At 39.7% G+C, this 19,306-nt stretch overlaps 1 protein-coding gene across 3 annotated transcripts in view; it reads left to right on the plus strand.

The window, feature by feature from the left end:
- Nucleotides 1–19,306, plus strand: part of VPS13B (vacuolar protein sorting 13 homolog B) — a 778,894-nt gene that overhangs the window by 608,144 nt on the left and 151,444 nt on the right. For all 3 annotated transcript variants that reach the window (XM_027131497.1, XM_027131496.1, XM_027131498.1), the window contains one exon: nt 8,459–8,661. In XM_027131497.1, the coding sequence (XP_026987298.1) occupies nt 8,459–8,661 (203 nt within the window). The remainder of the gene's footprint in view (nt 1–8,458; nt 8,662–19,306) is intronic.

Below are 19,306 nucleotides of genomic sequence, written 5' to 3' on the forward strand. Positions count from 1 at the left end.
CATGCATGCATAAATATCAAGTTGGAGGTGATCCAGTATATCCAAATTCCTTATAGACAGAAGCATGGGAGTAGCACTTATTTAAGAAATTAGGCATGGTTATGGATACCATCATAAGAAATTATCCTTAAAGCCATTATAGTAAAGAAGTTCACTGAAATAGCTGACACATGGTGACAGCCAGCAGCTCTAACACCTTTATTTTCTTGCCTTCAAAACCGGAAACCAAGAGGAAAGGTTACTCTCCCCAAAGTATTATTGTACCTCATTGGTTTTCATTAAGCCTCATGTTCATCCTTGAACCAGATCAAACTCCAGAGAGTATCAAACCTGAAAAGCTAGAAATTTCGGCAGGTTCCTAGGCCTACTAGTCTACTTTCTAGAAAACCAGTTGTTAAATTCTGCTATTGCTGGAATATAGCTGTAGCTGGGTCAGTGCCTGCCTCAACTGTAAAGTCTCTTGTATTTCAGGCACATTGTATCTCCTCCTGCCCTCCTCAGTGCTCACCTGAGTCTGACCCACCTTCTTTCTTCTTGTTTCAGGCTCCCAAATGTTTGCCTGACCATTGGCTTCCTGTTTCTAGGCCATTTTCCCAAGGTCTCAGTCCCTACCTTTACCTTTACTCTCCTGAGAATTCTAGGTATCTCATTCTCTCTACCCGAGCAAGAAAGAATAGAATTTGTATGACAGTAGGAAAATGTTCATGTGTTTAACAGTGTACACAGTAACACAAAAGCTGTCAACATTTTGATTGTTTTTATGTAAAAATGCAAGTCTAGAATTTTTTTCTTATATCCCTCCTCACCCTAGCTAATAAATATCAATACTTCTAGTTGTGTAACTTTCAGGAGTTAAGAAGGACCTTCCACCAACCCTACTCACGTTCTTCTTTGAGAAGGGATAGGCACTTTCTGAGGAATATACGGTAAGGAATCATGATGCAAATTTTGTCATTCCAGTTCTAGTTTTAAGGCAAGACCTCAGAACCTTAGTACAATATCAGTATTTTGAGGCCATTCCTGCACAGTCCAGTAAGGTTCAGATTCTGTATGTGTTAAGTTACTTCTACAAAGAAGATTTTATCATTTGCTTACAAATATCTTCGTATAAATGAAAAGTGCTATAGAGGAGAAAGGTAATCTCGTTCTTCTGTATGCTCCAGAAAAAAATGCTGTCAAGCCCATTCTTAATGAGACTTCTAGGGATAAATATCAGCCCTTGCTTTTGATAGTCTTTTCTTTGATAGATAATTACCTTTGCTTTAATAAAGTTGTCCTTTGCTTCTGTCTTAGTTCTTTTGCTTTAATTTTGCCCACTCTCTCCAAAGTGATGTTTTAGGGATGATCAGACATCAACACATCAGAAGGAGTACTCTGCAGGTTTCTCACTGTTGTAGGAAGAGATTACAAATAAGAAAAGGGAATAGGCTAGAAACCAAATCCTGTGGTTTTGGATTAGAACCAGAGATATCAGTATGAATTCATGATTTTTAATATATTTACTGATAGATACAGTAATATAGATGTGTGTGTATACATGGGCAGTAGATGCACATATACTTCTTAGCCCTCTCTGCTGAGAGGCCCTAGAAACAGTGATACCCTAGCAGCAATGAGCATACCTACCACCCAGATTTTGGTTTCGAGATGCCATTCTTCAGCAAAAGAAACCAAAACTCTGGAGAAATGACTGATGCCAGAGATGGGATGGGAAAAATACAACTGAGCCTGAAACATCTTGTGGCCAGAAAGTAAAGAAGCTCTCAAAAAATGATAGGGGTATATCACAGTGACACAGGAACCAGCTTGGAGGGGTTCCCAATGGCCAAAGCTGGTTCAATTTAAGCAACAAAGTAAAATAAAGATAGTATTAGATTAGGACCCATAAAATAAATATCTATGAGTCCATACTGGTATAGATAAATAATTGAACTAATAAATAGAGTAGAAGGGACAGCTCTTTTTACTATAGAATACTAGTTAATAATTGTAGAAGAGTAAGAGAAATAGGAAATCAACATTACCACACACCACAGTAATAATTGTTGCAGGCAAGAAGCATTAATGGATGCTAACATTAATGGGTAAAAGTTTGATGTAATAGAGGATATTTGCATAATCTTCAGATATCTCTCCACAGGATACTTATTGTTTACAAATGGAAAAATAACCACTTCACAGTGGCGAAATCTGGCAGACACCACTTTAGCCATGTGATGAACATTAGTATTACCAGCAAGTAGTAAAACATCAATATCACTTTCCCCATGCACTGAGAAGGGTATCACTTCTCTGGTATTCTGGCCAAAAATGCATATAACCTTATTCTAAAGGGAGAACATCAGATAAACCCAAATTGAAAGATATTCTGCAAAATAATTGGCCTGGACTATTGAAGAGACTCAAGGTCATGAAAGACAAAAAAAAAGCTAGAGGATCTGTCACTGATTAAAGGAGACTAAGGATCCTAGATTGCATCCTGGACCAGAAGAAGGACATTAGTGAAGAAAATGGCTAAATTTAAATAAAATCTGTAGATTACTTAATAGTGTTATGCCAAAGTGAATTTCCTGATTTCAGTGTTTGTACTATAGTTACATAGCTGGGTGAAAGATACATGAGAACTCTGTATATTTTTGCAACTCCTAGGTAGATCTAACATTATTTCAAAATAAAAAGGGTTTCATTTTTTTTTCTTTTTTTCTTTTTTAGAGGAAGGGACTTGGAAAGATGGCTTCTAAGATCTCTTCCATCCAGCATTACTATTCTGTGATACAATGATGCAAAATGAAGAATGGCAAAGATTTAAGCACTTATCTTTCCTGCCTGTCAATTAAGAAATATATTGTGACAGCTGAAAATAGGATCAGATTCTAAACTGTCATTTAGTACAGTAGGATATGTCCTGAATAACTATTGCCTTGACTAGTCCTATACTGCATAAGATGGTCCTTGCCTCCGGGATGGTCACAATCTACTGGTGAAGGTGGTGTGATCTTCCCTTTCAGTCACTTCGATTACTAAGGTCTCTCTTCCTTCATGTTTTAAAATAATAGAGTTGGGTAAAATGATATAGAAATTGGTAAGTCTTGGAAACCTATCTAAGAGTGAACCGTCAAAGTGGGTTCCAAAATTATCCAATATGGGTGCCTGATGAGAATGGTGAACATTAAATAAGATTTTTAAAAAACCCTAGGAGAGCTTTGATATTAAACACTTCTCATGTGAGGGACCAATAGAGCATTCACATTAACATTACCACCAGATAATTGGGTATTTCATTGCAGGGTAATATGAAGATGCGTGTATTTGAGAACAAAGGGTATTGTAATTCTGACATTCCCTTAATGCTCATTTGCTAGATGACTGTACTGAATTAACCTATACTTGTATACTCCCATTATGACAAATTTTTGAATAATGAATTGGTGTGTTTCATTTAACAAGTACTTACTGTTGAGAAGTAAATATTTTAGGAAATGTAATGCAGTTAAGTCAGAAATTGTGACTTAAGTTCTAAGCTCCATTAATAAAGATAATTTTTGATTCTTGGGTATTTGAGGGCCTGTTTCAATTTTTTTATTTACTGTTCTATTTTTTCTTTTTTTTTTTTTTTTTTGCGGTACGCGGGCCTCTCACTGCTGTGGCCTCTCCCGTTGCGGAGCACAGGCTCCGGACGCGCAGGCTCAGCGGCCGTGGCTCACGGGCCCAGCCGCTCCGCGGCATGTGGGATCTCGCCGGACCGGGGCACGAACCCGTGTCCCCTGCATCGGCAGGCGGACTCTCACCCACTGCGCCACCAGGGAAGCCCTATTTTTTCTTTAAGTGTAACTCTGAATAAATAAAATTGTGTAAATGAAGTGAAGTCTTAGTGCCACTATGTATTTGATGAACAAATTTAAGAAATTGATTTTCACCATCATAATTTTTAACAGAAGTCTTAACCCTAATGCTCTTGTGAGTGTGATTGTCCTCTATGGAAGATTAGAAGTTGTGTGTCTTATTTCTACAGTAGGAACATACAACATATATGCAGTTTTCAAGTCTCCACAGAGTTGAAAAGCCAACGTGGGTACTCTAATTTGAAACGTGTATGGTGTGGGCCTAAGGTGTTTTTTAATCTTTCATCTCTCTCTTTTTTTTTTTCTTTAACATCTTTATTGGAGTATAATTGCTTTACAATGTTGTGTTAGTTTCTGCTGTATAACAAAGTAAATCAGCTATATGCTATACGTATATCCCCATATCCCCTCCCTCTTGCGTCTCTCTCCCACCCTCCTTATCCCACCCCTCTAGGTGGTCTCAAAGCACCGATCTGATCTCCCTGTGCTATGCAGCTGCTTCCCACTAGCTATCCATTTTACATTTGGTAGTATATATATATGTCCATGCCACTCTCTCACTTCGTCCCAGCTTACCCTTCTGCCTCCCCGTGTGCTCAATTTCATTCTCTGCATCTTTGTCTTTATTCCTGTCCTGCCCCTAGGTTCATGAGAACCTTTTTTTTTTTAGATTCCATATATATATGGGTTAACGTACGGTATTTATTTTTCTCTTTCTGACTTACTTCACTCTGTATGAAAGACTCTAGGTCCATCCACCTGACTACAAATATCTCAATTTCGTTTCTTTTTATGGCTGAGTAATATTCCATTGTAAATATGTGCCACATCTTCTTTATCCATTCATCTGTCGATGGACACTTAGGTTGCTTCCATGTCCTGGCTAATGTAAATAGTGCTACAGTGAACATTGTGGTACATATCTCTTTTTGAATTACGGTTTTCTCAGGATATATGCCCAGTACTGGGATTGCTGGGTCGTATGGTAGTTCTATTTTTAGTTTTTTAAGGAACCTCCATACTGTTCTCCATAGTGGCTGTATCAGTTTACATTCCCACCAACAGTGCAAGAGGGCTCCCTTTTCTCCACACCCTCTCCAGCATTTATTGTTTGTAGATTTTTTGATGATGGCCATTCTGACCGGTGTGAGGTGATACCTCATTGTAGTTTTGATTTGCATTTCTCTAATGATTAGTGATGTTGAGCATCTTTTCATGTGTTTGTTGGCAATCTGTATATCTTCTTTGGAGAAATGTCTGTTTAGGTCTTCTGCCCATTTTTGGACTGGGTTGTTTTTCTGATATTGAGCTGCATGAGCTGCTTGTATATTTTGGAGATTAATCCTTTGTCAGTTGTTTCGTTTGCAAATATTTTCTTCTATTTTGAAGGTTTTCTTTTCGTCTTGTTGATGGTTTCCTTTGCTGTGCAAAAGCTTTTAAGTTTCATTAGATCCCATTTGTTTATTTTTGTTTTTATTTCCATTTCTCTAGGGGATAGGTCAAAAAGGATCTTGCCATGATTTATGTCATAAAGTATTCTGCCTAAGTTTTCCTGTAAGAGTTTTATAGTATCTGGCCTTACATTTAGGTCTTTAATCAATTTTGAGTTTATTTTGGTATATGGTGTTAGGAAGTGTTCTAATTTCATTCTTTTACATGTAGCTGTCCAGTTTTCCCAGCACCACTTATTGAAGAGGCTGTCTTTCCTCCATTGTATACTCTTGCCTCCTTTATCAAAGATAAAGCGACGGGCTTCCTTGGTGGCGCAGTGGATGAGAGTCCGCCTGCTGATGCAGGGGACACGGGTTCGTGCCCTGGTCTGGGAGGATCCCACATGCCACTGAGCGGCTGGGCCTGTGAGCCATGGCCGCTGAGCCTGAGTGTCTGGAGACTGTGCTCCGCAGCGGGAGACGCCACAACAGTGAGAGGCCTGTGTACTGCAAAAAAAAAAAAAAAATTAAATATCACAATTTGTATGGAAACACAAAAGGCCCCAAATAGCCAAAGCAATCTTGAAAAAGAAAAATGGAGCTGGAGGAATCAGACTCCCTGACTTCAGACTATACTACAAAGCTACAGTAATCAAGACAGTATGGTACTGGCACAAAAACAGAAATACAGATCAATGGAACAGGATAGAAAGCCCAGAGATAAACCCACGCACATATGGTCGCTTTATCTTTTTTTTTGTTTTTGTTTTTGTTTTCTTTCTGCGGTACGGGTACGCGGGCCTCTCACTGTTGTGGCCTCTCCCGTTGCGGAGCACAGGCTCCGGACACGCAGGCTCAGCGGCCGTGGTTCACGGGCCCAGCCGCTCTGCGGCATGTAGCATCTTCCTGGACCGGGGCACGAACCTGTGTCCCCTGCATCGGCAGGCGGACTCTCACCCACTGCGCCACCAGGGAAGCCCCAAATTGTGAAATTTTTTGATGCAGGAGGGAGGAGATATGGGGATATATGTATATGTATAGCTGATTCACTTTATTATAAAGCAGAAACTAACACACCACTGTAAAGCAATTGTACTCCAATAAAGATGTTATAAAAAAAAAACAGCCGGGCTTCCCTGGTGGCGCAGTGGTTGAGAGTCCGCCTGCCGATGCAGGGGACACCGGTTCATGCCCTGGTCCGGGAAGATCCCACATGCTATGGAACGGCTAGGCCCGTGAGGCATGGCTGCTGAGCCTGCGCATCTGGAGCCTGTGCTCCACAACGGGAGAGGCCACAACAGTGAGAGGCGCCCGTACCGCAAAAAAAAAAAAAAAGGCTTACCCATGGGGGGCGGGGTTTAGGTGGGGGGGGGAACTTAGGCAGGGATGGGGCTTTGGGTGGGGCGGGACCTAGGTGGGTGGGGGGCGACGTTCAAGCATGGGGCGGGGCCTCTGCTTAGGACCTGCGGAAGGTGGGGAGGCAGGACGTGGAAAGGAGGGCCTCTGTAGTGTGGGGTTCCCGAGTTTGGAGGTAGGGCCCTGAGTGAGGGTGTTCGGGTGGGGTTTAGGCTCAGCTCATTGGAGGGGGTCTCCAAATGTAGAGGTAGGGCCCTGGGTGGGGTGTAGGGGCGGGGCTTGGGCTCTGCACGGTAAGAGGAAGGCTCCAAGGGCAGAGGGTTAGGCCCAGGAGCCCAACAGGCTTCCTGGTGCCTAAGTGGACAGGGAAGGCACTGGCCCCCTTCCCTTCTGTTCCTTCATGCCCCCCACCACCGTCTTCCCCAGGGTCTCCCCCGTGGCCACTGGACCCCTAACTGTGGGTGCGTCCCTCTGGATGTAGGAACTCCTCCCCTCCCCCTGCTACCCCTCAGGGGTGCTGGTCCCAGAGGCCTGGCCTTTACTTTTGCTCCCCCTTCCCTCCCTCCCACTCCTTCAGGACCCTCGTGGCTGGAGGGGCCTCTGTCAGCAGAGGATCAGTCCCGGGATCTCAGCAGGTTCCTAGGGGTCCAAGTAGGCAGGGGAAACCTAGCCATGCTCCCTTTTCATCCTCTGCCCTCCCAATGGTTCCCCAATTTCCCACTTCTGGCTTGGGATCCCTTCCCCTCCCCCAGCAGCCCCTCAGGGGCGCCGGTCCCACCCCACCTCCACTTCTCCTCCCCCTTCACTCCCCCCGCACCCCATGTCCTACCCCGTCACTGGGGGTTCCTCCCATCCCCTTAAGTGTCCGTGATCCCCCACCAGTACCTGGTAGGTGCCCTAGTTGTGAGGAGACAGGAATTCCGCGTCCTCCTAGTATGCCATCTTGACTCCCTCTTTCATCTCTTTTAAGGATCAAATATCATTAGAAAAATAAGCCATGGGCATTACATACGTGGTCTGGTGAAATTCAATATTCACAGTGACAATTCAGAATATGAGCTCCTTAGGGGAAAGTTAACCCCACCACTCTAACTTTGCATCGAAATATCTTAAAGTGTGCCATTGGTTTTATGAAAAGGTTTTGATCTACACTTCAAGTTTAAGTTCAAAAGAAAAGCTACATTTTAAAGTGTATTCCTTTTCTGGGTATATTTACTTTGAACTATAGCATATAGTTTTTCTCATAAATCTAACCTGCCACTATCTGTTTTTAAGACTTTGTAAACTTCAAGTGGTTATGATGTGTGAAGTTTGGATTAAACTAAAATTTTTAGAAAACACATGTTATATATTTTGATTGTTTTGAATTTTAACATGGGCCAGTCAAAAAGTTGAATGTCTCTCAAAGTAATATACTGTACTCTGTTACTACAAGAAATCACAGAAAATTGCCCTCTCCCATCATGTTAACAATAGACAAATGAAGCAGTTGTTCTCATTCTTAAATGTAGTGTTTGAAAAACGTGCACAATTTAATGAAAATGTCTCTACTCATAAAACTTAAAATGCTCACACATGGAAAAAGTCATAACGTTTTGGCAAATATTGCTTTGTTAGGAATGTGAGTGAGGTATACCTGCTTCATAACTAGAATTCTATATAAATGGCATGAAACTGTGGGGAAAAGCCAACAGAAAAGAAAACTCTGACAAAGGATGAGTTAATACTCTTAAAAAATGCAGATAGTTCTTACCCAAATATACTTTTTCTTTGACAAGGAAGAATTATAACATATACCCCTCTTCATCCCTTCTTTTTTTTTTTTTCCAGGTGTAATTCTTGGATCATCATTTCTACTCAGTGTAAATGATGTTCTCCTTAAAACAAGTCTCAAAGAAAGAAGTCGGATTCTGATAGGACCATGTTGTGCTACTGCCAATCTGGAAGCTAAATGGTGTAAACACAGTGGCAATCCAGGCCCAGAACAGTCCATACCAAAAATATCCATTGATTTAAGAGGAGGTCTGCTGCAGGTCTGTTGGGATTGGCCCCATTTTTCTCATAAGTTTTAAACTAGTCTTTGTTCATTGTTTGAACTGTTTCATTAAATTTTAAATCTTGGTGTGGTAAGAAAAGGGTATTGTCAGATTGCTGTTTTACTAAACTTTTTTAACAGCTTTATTGAGATATAATTCACAAACCATACAGTTCACCTAATTAAAGAATACGATTCAGTGGTTTTTTACTATATTCACAGTCGTGTGGTCATCACAACAATCCATTTTAAAACATTTTCACACACCCACCTCCAAAACCCTTTATCCATTAGCATTCACTCCCCATTATCCTCCAATTCCCTCTCCAGAACTAGGCAACCACTAACTATTTCCTGTCTCTATATATTTGACTTTTCTGGACATTTCATGTAAATGGAATCATATGAAATGTGGTCTTTTGTGAATGGCTTCTTTCACTTAGCATAATGTTTTCAAGGTTTTCAAGGTTCATTCATGTTTTTGCAGGTGCCACTGCTTTATTCCTTTTTATGACCAAATAATACTCCATTGTATGGATATACCTCATTTTATTTATCCATTCAGCAATTAATGGTTGTTCAGATTCTTTCCACTTTTAGCTATTATGAGCAATGCTGCTATGAACATTTGTGTACAAGTTTTGTGTGGACATGTTTGGAATTTCTGAGTCAATAAACTTTTTTCTATGTGTAGACTTTTCTAATTACAAAGTAGTCAGCCTGTCTCAAGCAGTGTCATCAGCAATAATTTAAGAACCATTTCCTAATGACAGGTCGTTAGCTATTATGATGTCTGATGGCTAACATAATATATAACCTTACATTGCAACCTTTTATGCATTTGATTTGCAGCCAAGTATTGAATGTGTGAGGGTATCCAATTTATTTCTTGATAATTTCTATTTGGATAGAATGTGAATGTGTTCTTTTTTTTTTTAACATCTTTATTGGAGTATAATTGCTTTACAATGTTGTGTTAGTTTCTGCTGTATAACAAAGTGAATCAGCTAAATGCATACATATATCCCCATGTCCCCTCCCTCTTGCGCCTCCCTCCCACCCTCCCTATCCCACCCCTCTAGGTGGGCACAAAGCACTGAGCTGATCTCCCTGTGCTATGCAGCTGCTTCCCCCTACCTGTCTATTTTACATTTGGTAGTATATATACGTCAATGCCACTCTCTCACTTCGTCGCACCTTACCCTTCCCCCTCCCCATGTCCTCAAGTCCATTCTCTACATCTGCGTCTTTATTCCTGTCCTGCCCCTAGGTTTGTCAAAACCATTTTTTTTTTAGATTCCATATATATGTGTTAGCGTACGGTATTTGTGTTTCTCTTTCTGACTTACTTCACTTTGTATGACAGACTCTAGGTCCATCCACCTCACTATAAATAACTCACTTTCGTTTCTTTTTATGGCTGAGTAATATTCCATTGTATATATGTGTCACATCTTCTTCATCCATTCATCTGTTGATGGACACTTAGGTTGCTTCCAAGTTCTGGCTATTGTAAATAGAGCTGCAATGAACATTCTGGTACATGACTCTTTTTGAATTATGGTTTTCTCAGGGTATGTATGTCCAGTAGTGGGATTGCTGGGTCGTGTGGTAGTTCCATTTTTAGTTTTTTAAGGAACCTCCATACTGTTCTCCATAGTGGCTGTATCAATTTACATTCCCACCAACAGTGCAAGAGGGTTCCCTTTTCTCCACACGCTCTCCAGCATTTATTATTTGTAGATTTTCTGATGATGGCCATTCTGACCCGTGTGAGGTGATACCTCATTGTAGTTTTGATTTGCATTTCTTTAATGATTAGTGATGTTGAGCATCTTTTCATGTGTTTGTTGGCAATCTGTACATCTTCTTTGGAGAAATGTCTGTTTAGGTCTTCTGCCCATTTTTGGACTGGGTTGTTTGTTTTTTTGATATTGAGCTGCATGAGCTGCTTGTATATTTTGGAGGTTAATCCTTTGTCAGTTACTTCATTTGCAAATATTTTCTCCCATTCTGAGGGTTGTCATTTCATCTTGTTTATGGTTTTCATTGCTGTGCAAAAGCTTTAAGTTTCATTAGATCCCATTTGTTTACTTTTGTTTTTATTGCAATTTCTCTAGGAGGTGGTTCAAAAAGGATCTTGCTGTGATTTATGTCAGCGTGTTCTGCCTATGTTTTCCTCTAAGAGTTTTATAGTGTCTGACCCTACATTTAGGTCTTTAATCCATTTTGAGTTTATTTTTGTGTATGGTGTTAGGGAGTGTTCTAATTTGATTCTTTTACGTGTAGCTCCCCAGTTTTCCTGGCACCACTTATTGAACAGGCTGTCTTTTCTCCATTGTATATTCTTGCCTCCATTGTCATAGATTAGATGACCATAGGTGCATGGGTTTATCTCTGGGCTTTCTATCCTGTTCCGTTGATCTATATTTCTGTTTTTGTGCCAGTACCATACTGTCTTGATTACTGTAGCTTTGTAGTATAGTCTGAAGTCCAAGAGCCTGATTCCTCCAGCTCTGTTTTTCTTTCTCAAGACTGCTTTGGCTATTCGGGGTCTTTTGTGTTTCCATACAAATTGTGAAAGTTTTTGTTCTAGTTCTGTGAAAAATGCCATTGGTAGTTTGTTTTTTGTTGGGTTTTTTTTCCCATTTTGACTTTTAATTGTAATATTCTCCTTTATAGCCAAAGCAGATGTCACCGTTAATGATGTTAGTGTTTCTCTAGGTATGAGAAGATGCAAGAATTTCGGCTCAAAAAATCTTCTCCTGAAAATATCTAACTGTCTGAAGGCCTGTTCTGCCAGTTTTTCCCAGAGAACAGACTGCCTCATTCCTGATGTCAACTGTGAACTCCTTTCAGGGGGTATTGAAGGTCAGCAGCTGCAGTGGCTCATGATTTAATCTTTGTAGAGACAGACAGCAAGTGCCAATGGCAAGTGCTGCTTTCCAGTCAGCAGGGCCCCTTCATGGTCATAAATTTGACCATGGTTTGGGGGGGCATTTCATGACCATTTCAATCCATGGGGCTAGGAATGCTCATTCCAAAGCCTGGAAAAGAGTTTTCTGATAGGCTACTCAATGTGCTCTTACTGGACTAGGCCACAGGAGTAGCCAAAAAGTCTCTGGACCACCTGTCTTACTAGTCTCTTACAGTCCAGGAAAATATTCCCTCTTGTTGCTTCTTCCCATATCTAGAGTTACACTATTACCATCATTGATCTTACATGGAACCATATATCATCATTTTATGACAGGCTTAGTCACACATTTGGTAATGTAAGAAACAACAATTTTGTAAAACAGGTGAAATACAAATAACATAGCTAGCAGTAGTAGTGAAGTCATAAGTAAGAATTAAGCAAGCTTCCATTAGGTGTGGCCCAGTATATCCCAGGTTGTCTGACTTAGTCTGTTCTGTACCAATCCTTATCTTTAAGGTAAATTTTATATTGGCACTGTCCATAAGGCACCCAGCCCAGTTTCCTAGTGTTACTAGACTGATTATCCTTACTATGATTTAATTGTTCCCAACATAGAGGAGCCTTTAAACTTAAATTACCATGGCCTGGTGTTAACTACATAAATCCATCCCATAATTGTGGGAGGTCTTATTCCTTGGCTGAAATTTTGCTTGTTGCTATGATTGAGCCTGAGTAATAAAGAAAAATTTATGGCCAGAGTCAGAGTAGGATCATTAATTGGCTAGGTGAGGGGATCCCACCTAGTAATATTAATAGTGGCCTAAATAGGACTATAATTTCTCTCTTCTAGAATAAATTTCCTAAGAGCCAACCAGTTAGAGCCTTGGAGTAGAGAAATCCACCAAGGTAACCCAGAAGTACTAGACACAGGTAATTGGCCACAAACCCAACAACTGGATTGATTTTTAAAACTAGCATAGGAAAAAAAAAAAAAAAAAAAAACTAGCATAGGATCGTGCCCATGATAGGAAAACATTTGATTCATATGCAAGGGTCCAAGAAGTCAAGAAAACATTATAAATGATCATACGAGTTAGGTCCAGGATCTTGGGCAATCTGTCTACTTCTGATGTCGTCTTCTTCTCATCCTAGTATGAGTGTAGTTTCTCTTTTGTTTGAGCATTGTTTTAAGGTGATTTTGAGGTCAGCCACACTCTCCATAGGCCAGTCCACTGCAGGGGCCCTTTGTGAGTGGAGATTAATCCAGGAGTCATTCCCTTCAGTTTCACTGTTCATCAGCTAGTTAAGAGTACCTGATAAGTGTCCTTCCGTCCAGGTTGGAGATAGTCTTTAAATTACGTCTGTTTCAGCATGCACAATCTCCTAGTTCCAGGTCCTGGGGCATCTGATCTTCATTCAAAGATAGATTACTAAGATAAACTTCAGAAACAAACTCAGACTGTCCTTCAATTAAACTTTACATTAATATAGCATGACAGCAGGGAACTACCTAGGAGGTAAGTCTTAATAAATACAGACCCCCCATTAACAAAACCAGAATTTAATATTCACTGAAACATAATCTTTTTCTCTCTAAAATTACCGTCATTTTTACCAAATGTAACCAAATTAAGAGTAGTTTGTTTGCAAAATAAGTCTGGTCTCAGTAAACTTGGCCTGATGATTTATATAACTATAATTGATGATATAGATTTCTTATGTGTGTGTGTGAAATTTTGATAAGGAGTCTCATACTGAACTTTTAAAAGATCTCTCAGGGCTACGAAAGTCATACCAAGGGTTTATCACACATTTTGCCTAACAGATCTAGGTGAATTCCTCACTTTTCTTTTTTTTTTGGAAATTTTTAATTTAATTTAATTTTTTTATACAGCAGGTTCTTATTAATCATCAATTGTATACACATCAGTGTATACATGTCAATCCCAATTGCCCAATTCATCACACCACCACCACCACCACCACCCCGTGGCTTTCCCCCCTTGGTGTCCATACTTTTGTTCTCTACATCTGTGTCTCAATTTCTGCCCTGCAAACCAGTTCATCTGTACCATTTTTCTAGGTTCCACATAGATGTGTTAATGTACAATATTTGTTTTTCTCTTTATGATTTACTTCACTCTATGACACTCTCTAGATCCATCCACATCTCAACAAATGACCCAATTTCATTCTTTTTTATAGCTCAGTAATATTCCATTGTATATATGTAACACATCTTCTTTATCCATTCGTCTGTCGATGGACATTTAGGTTGCTTCCATGACCTGGCTATTGTAAATAGTGCTGCAATGAACATTGGAGTACATGTGTCTTTTTGAATTATGGTTTTCTCTGGGTATATGCCCAGTAGTGAGATTGCTGGACCATATGGGAATTCTATTTTTAGTTTTTTAAGGAACCTCCATACTGTTCTCCATAGTGGCTGTATCAATTTACATTCCCACCAAGAGTGCAAGAGGGTTCACTTTTCTCCACGCCCTCTCTAGCATTTGTTGTTTGTAGATTTTCTGATGATGCCCATTCTAACTGGTGTGAGGAGACACCTCATTGTAGTTTTGATTTGAATTTCTCTAATAGTGATGTTGAGCAGCTTTGCATATGCTTCTTGGCCATCTGTATATCTTCTCTGGAGAAATGTCTATTTAGATCTTCTGCCCATTTTTGGATTGGGTTGTTTTTTTTTAATATTGAGCTGCATGAGCTGTTTATATATTTTGGAGATTAATCCTTTGTCCATTGATTCGTTTGCAATATTTTCTCCCATTCTGAGGGTTGTCTTTTCATCTTGTTTATGGTTTCCTTTGCTGGGCAAAAGCTTTTAAGTTTCATTAGGTCCCATTTGTTTATTTTTGTTTTTAATTCCATTACTCTAGGAGGTGGATCAAAAAATATCTTGCTGTGATTTATGTCAAAGAGTGTTCTTCCTATGTTTTCCTCTAAGAGTTTTATAGTGTCCGGTCTAACATTAAGGTCTCTAATACATTTTGAGTTCATTTTTGTGTATGGTGTTAGGGAGTGTTCTAATTTCATTCTTTTACATGTAGTGGTCCAGTTTTCCCAGCACCACTTATTGAAGAGACTGTCTTTTCTCCATTGTATATCCTTGCCTCGTTTGTCATAGATTAGTTGACCATAGGTGCGTGGGTTTACCTCTGGGCTTTCTATTTGTTCCATTGATGTGTGTTTCTGTTTTTGTGCCACTATCATATTGTCTTGATTACTGTAGCTTTGTAGTATAGTCTGAAGTCAGGAGGTCTGATTCCTCCAGCTCCATTTTTTTCCCTTAAGACTGCTTTGGCTATTTGGGGTCTTTGATGTCACCATACAAATTTTAAGATTTTCTGTTCTAGTTCCGTAAAAAATGCCATTGGTAATTTGATAGGGATTGAATTGAATCTGTAGATTACTTTGGGTAGTATAGTCATTTTCACAATATTGATTCTTTCAATCCAAAAGCATGGTATATCTCTACATCTGTTGGTATCATCTTTAATTCCTTCATCAATGTCTTATAGTCTTCTGCATACAGGTCTTTTGTCTCCCTAGGTAGGTTTATTCCTAGGTATTTTATTCTTTTACTTGCAATGGTAAATGGGAGTGTTTCCTTAATTTCTCTTTCAGATTTTTCATCATTAGTGTATAGGAATGCAAGAGATTTCTGTGTATTAATTTTGTATCCTGCAACTTTACCAGATTCATTAATTAGCTCTAGTAGTTTTCTGGTGGCATCTTTAGGATTCTCTATGTATAGTATCGTGTCATCTGCAAACAGTGGCAGTTTTACTTCTTCTTTTCCAATTTGTATTCCCTTTATTTCTTTTTTTTCTCTGATTGCTGTGGCTAGGACTTCCAAAACTATGTTGAATAATAGTGGTGAGAGTGGACATCCTTGTCTCGTTCCTGATCTTAGAGGAAATGCTTTCAGTTTTTCACCATTGAGAATGATGTTTACTGTGGGTTTATCAAATACGGCCTTTATTATGTTGAGGTAGGTTCCCTATATGCCCACTTTCTGGAGAGTTTTTATCGTAAATTGGTGTTGAATTTTCTCAAAAGATTTTTCTGCATCTATTGAGATGATCATATGGTATTTCAATTTGTTAATATGGTGTGTCACATTGTTAATCAATTTGTTAATATGGTGTATCATATTGATTGATTTGCGTATATTGAAGAATCCTTGCATCCCTGGGATAAATCCCACTTGATCATGGTGTATGATTCTTTTAATATGTTGTTGAATTCCTTTTGCTAGTATTTTGTTTAGGATTTTTGCATCTATATTAATCAGTGATATTGGTCTGTAATTTTCTTTTTTTGTAGTATCTTTGTCTGGTTTTGGTATCAGGGTAATGGTGGCCTCATAGAATGAGTTTGGGAGTGTTCCTTCCTCTGCAATTTTTTGCAAGAGTTTGAGAAGGATGGGTGTTACCTCTTCTCTAAATGTTTGACAGAATCCACCTGTGAAGCCATCTGGTCCTGGACTTTTGTTTGTTGGATGATTTTTAATCACAGTTTCAATTTCATTACTTGTGATTGGTCTGTTTATATTTTCTATTTCTTCCTGGTTCAGTCTTGGAAGGTTATACCTTTCTAAGAATTTGTCCATTTCTTCCAGGTTGTCCATTTTATTGGCACAGAGTTGCTTGTAGTAGTCTCTTCAGATGCTTTGTATTTCTGCGGTGTCTGTTGTAACTTCTCCTTTTTCATTTCTAATTTTATTGATTTGAGTCCTCTCCTTCTTTTTCTTGATGAGTCTGCCTAATGGTTTATCAATTTTCTTTATCTCCTCAAAGAACCAGCTTTTACTTTTATTCATTTTTGCTATTGTTTTCTTTGTTTCTTTTTCATTTATTTCTGCTCTGATCTTTATGATTTCAATCTTTTTGCTAACTTTGGGTTTTGTTTGTTCTTCTTTCTCTAGTTCCTTTAGGTGTAAGGTTAGATTGTTTATTAGAGATTTTTCTTGTTTCTTGAGGTAGGCTTGTATAGCTATAGACTTCCCTCTTAGAACTCTTTTGCTGCAACCCATAGGTTTTGGATCATCATGTTTTCATTGTCATTTGTCTCTAGGTATTTTTTTATTTCCTCTTTGATTTCTTTAGTGATCTCTTGGTTATTTAGTAATGTATTCTTTAGCCTGCATGTGTTTCTTTTTTTAAAGTTGTTTTCCCTGTAATTCATATCTAGTCTCATAGCATTGTGGTCAGAAAAGTTGCTTGATATGATTTCAATTTTCTTAAATTTACTGAGGCTTGATTTGTGACCCAAGATGTGCTATATCCTGGAGAATGTTCTGTGCACACTTGAGAAGAAAGTGTAATCTGCTGTTTTTGGATGGAATGTCCTATAAATATCAGTTAAATCTATCTGGTTTATTGTGTCATTTAAAGCTTCTGTTTCCTTATTTATTTTCATTTTGTATGATCTGTCCATTGGTGTAAGTGAGGTGTTAAAGTCCCCCAGTATTATTGTGTTACTGTCGATTCCCTCTTTTGTAGCTGTTAGCGGTGGCCTTATATATTGAGGTGCTCCTATGTTGGGTGCATATATACTTATAATTGTTATATCTTCTTCTTGGATTGATCGCTTGATCATTATGGAGTGTCCTTCTTTGTCTCTTGTGACATTTTTATTTTAAAGTCTATTTGATCTGATATGAGTACTGCTACTCCAGCTGTCTTTTTTTTTTTTTTTTTTTTTTTTTAACGGTATGTGGGCCTCTCACTGTTGTGGCCTCTCTCCTGTTGCGAGCACAGGCTCCAGACGCGCACGCTCAGCGGCCATGGCTCATGGGACCAGCCGCTCCACGGCATGTGGGATCTTCCCAGACCGGGGCATGAACCCGTGTCCCCTGCATTGGCAGGCGGACTCTCAACCACTGCGCCACCAGGGAAGCCTTCCAGCTTTTTTCTTTTGATTTGCATTTGCATGGAATATCTTTTTCCATCCCCTCACGTTCGGTCTGTATGGGTCCCTAGGTCTGAAATGGGTCTCTTTTAGATAGCCTATGTATGGGTCTTGTTTTCTTATCCATTCAGCAAGCCTGTGTCTTTTGGTTGGAGCATTTAATCCATTCACATTTAAGGTAATTATTGATACGTATGTTCCTATTACCATTTCCTTAATTGTTTTGGGTTTGTTTTTGTGGGTCCTTTTCTTCTCTAGTGTTTCCCACTTAGAGAAAAAGTTCCTTTAGCATTTGTTGTAGAGCTGGTTTGGTGGTGCTGAATTCTCCTAGCTTTTGCTTCTCTGTAAAGCTTTTGATTTCTCCATTGAATCTGAATGAGATCCTTACTGGGTAAAGTACTCTTGGTTGTAGGTTCTTCCCTTTCATCACTTTAAGTGTATCTTGCCACTCCCTTCTGTCTTGTAGAGTTTCTGCTGAGAAATCAGCTGTTAACCTTATGGGAGTTCCCTTGTATGTTATTTGTCATTTTTCCCTTGCTACTTTCAATAATTTTCTTTCTCTTTAATTTTTGCCAATTTGATTACTATGTGTCTTGACGTGTTTCTCCTTGGGTTTATCCTGTATGGGACTCACTGCGCTTCCTCAACTTGGGTGGCTATTTCCTTTCCCATGTTAGGGAAGTTTTCGACTATAATCTCTTCAAAATTTTCTCTGCTCCTTTCTCTCTCTCTTCTTCTGGGACCCCTATCATGCGAATGTTGTTGCGTTTAATGTTGTCCCAGAGGTCTCTTAGGCTGTCTTCATTTCTTTTCATTCTTTTTTCTTTATTCTCCCGCAGCAGTGAATTTCACCACTCTGTGTTCCAGGTCACTTATCCGTTCTTCTGCCTCAGTTATTCTGCTATTGATTCCTTCTAGTGAAGTTTTCATTTCAGTTACTGTATTGTTCATCTCTGTTTGTTTATTCTTTAATTCTTCTAGGTCTTTGTTAAACATTTCTTACATCTTCTCGATCTTTGCCTCCATCCTTTTTCCGAGGTCCTGGATCATCTTCACTGTCGTTATTCTGAATTCTTTTTCTGGAAGGTTCCCTATATCCACTTAATTTATTTGTTTTTCTGGGGTTTTATCTTGTTCCTTCATCTGGTACATAGCCCTCTGTGTTTTCATCTTGTCTACCTTTCTGTGAATGTGGTTTTTGTTCCACAGGCTACAGGATTGTAGTTCTTCTTGCTTCTGCTGTCTGCGCTCTGGTGGATGAGGCTATCTAAGAGGCTTGTGCAAGTTTCCTGGTGGGAGGGACTGGTGGTAGGTAGAGCTGACTGTTGCTCTGGTGGGCAGAGCTCAGTAAATCTTTAATTCGCTTGACTCCTGATGGGTGGTGCTGGATTCCCTTCCTTTTGGTTGTTTGGCCTGAGGCGACCCAACACTGGAGCCTACCTGGGCTCTTTGGTGAGGCTAATGGCAGACTCTGGGAGGCTTCACGCCAAGGAGTGCTTCCCAGAACTTCTTTGCCAGTGTCCTTGTCCCCACGGTGAGCCACAGCCACCCCCCACCTCTGCAGGAGACCCTCCAACACTAGCAGGTAGGTCTGGTTCAGTCTCCTCTGTGGTCACTGCTCCTTCCTCTGGGTCCTGATGCACACACTACTTTGTGTGTGCCCCCCAAGAGTGGAGTCTCTGTTTTCCCCAGTCTTGTCTAAGTCCTGCAATCAAATCGCACTATCCTTCAAAGTCTGATTCTCTAGGAATTCCTCCTCCCGTTGCCAGACCCCCAGGTTGGGAAGTCT

The sequence above is a fragment of the Aethalodelphis obliquidens genome, unplaced genomic scaffold, assembly GCF_003676395.1.
Source record: "Aethalodelphis obliquidens isolate GAN/ISIS:26980383/991018 unplaced genomic scaffold, ASM367639v1 scaffold39, whole genome shotgun sequence".
Lineage (NCBI taxonomy): Eukaryota > Metazoa > Chordata > Mammalia > Artiodactyla > Delphinidae > Aethalodelphis > Aethalodelphis obliquidens.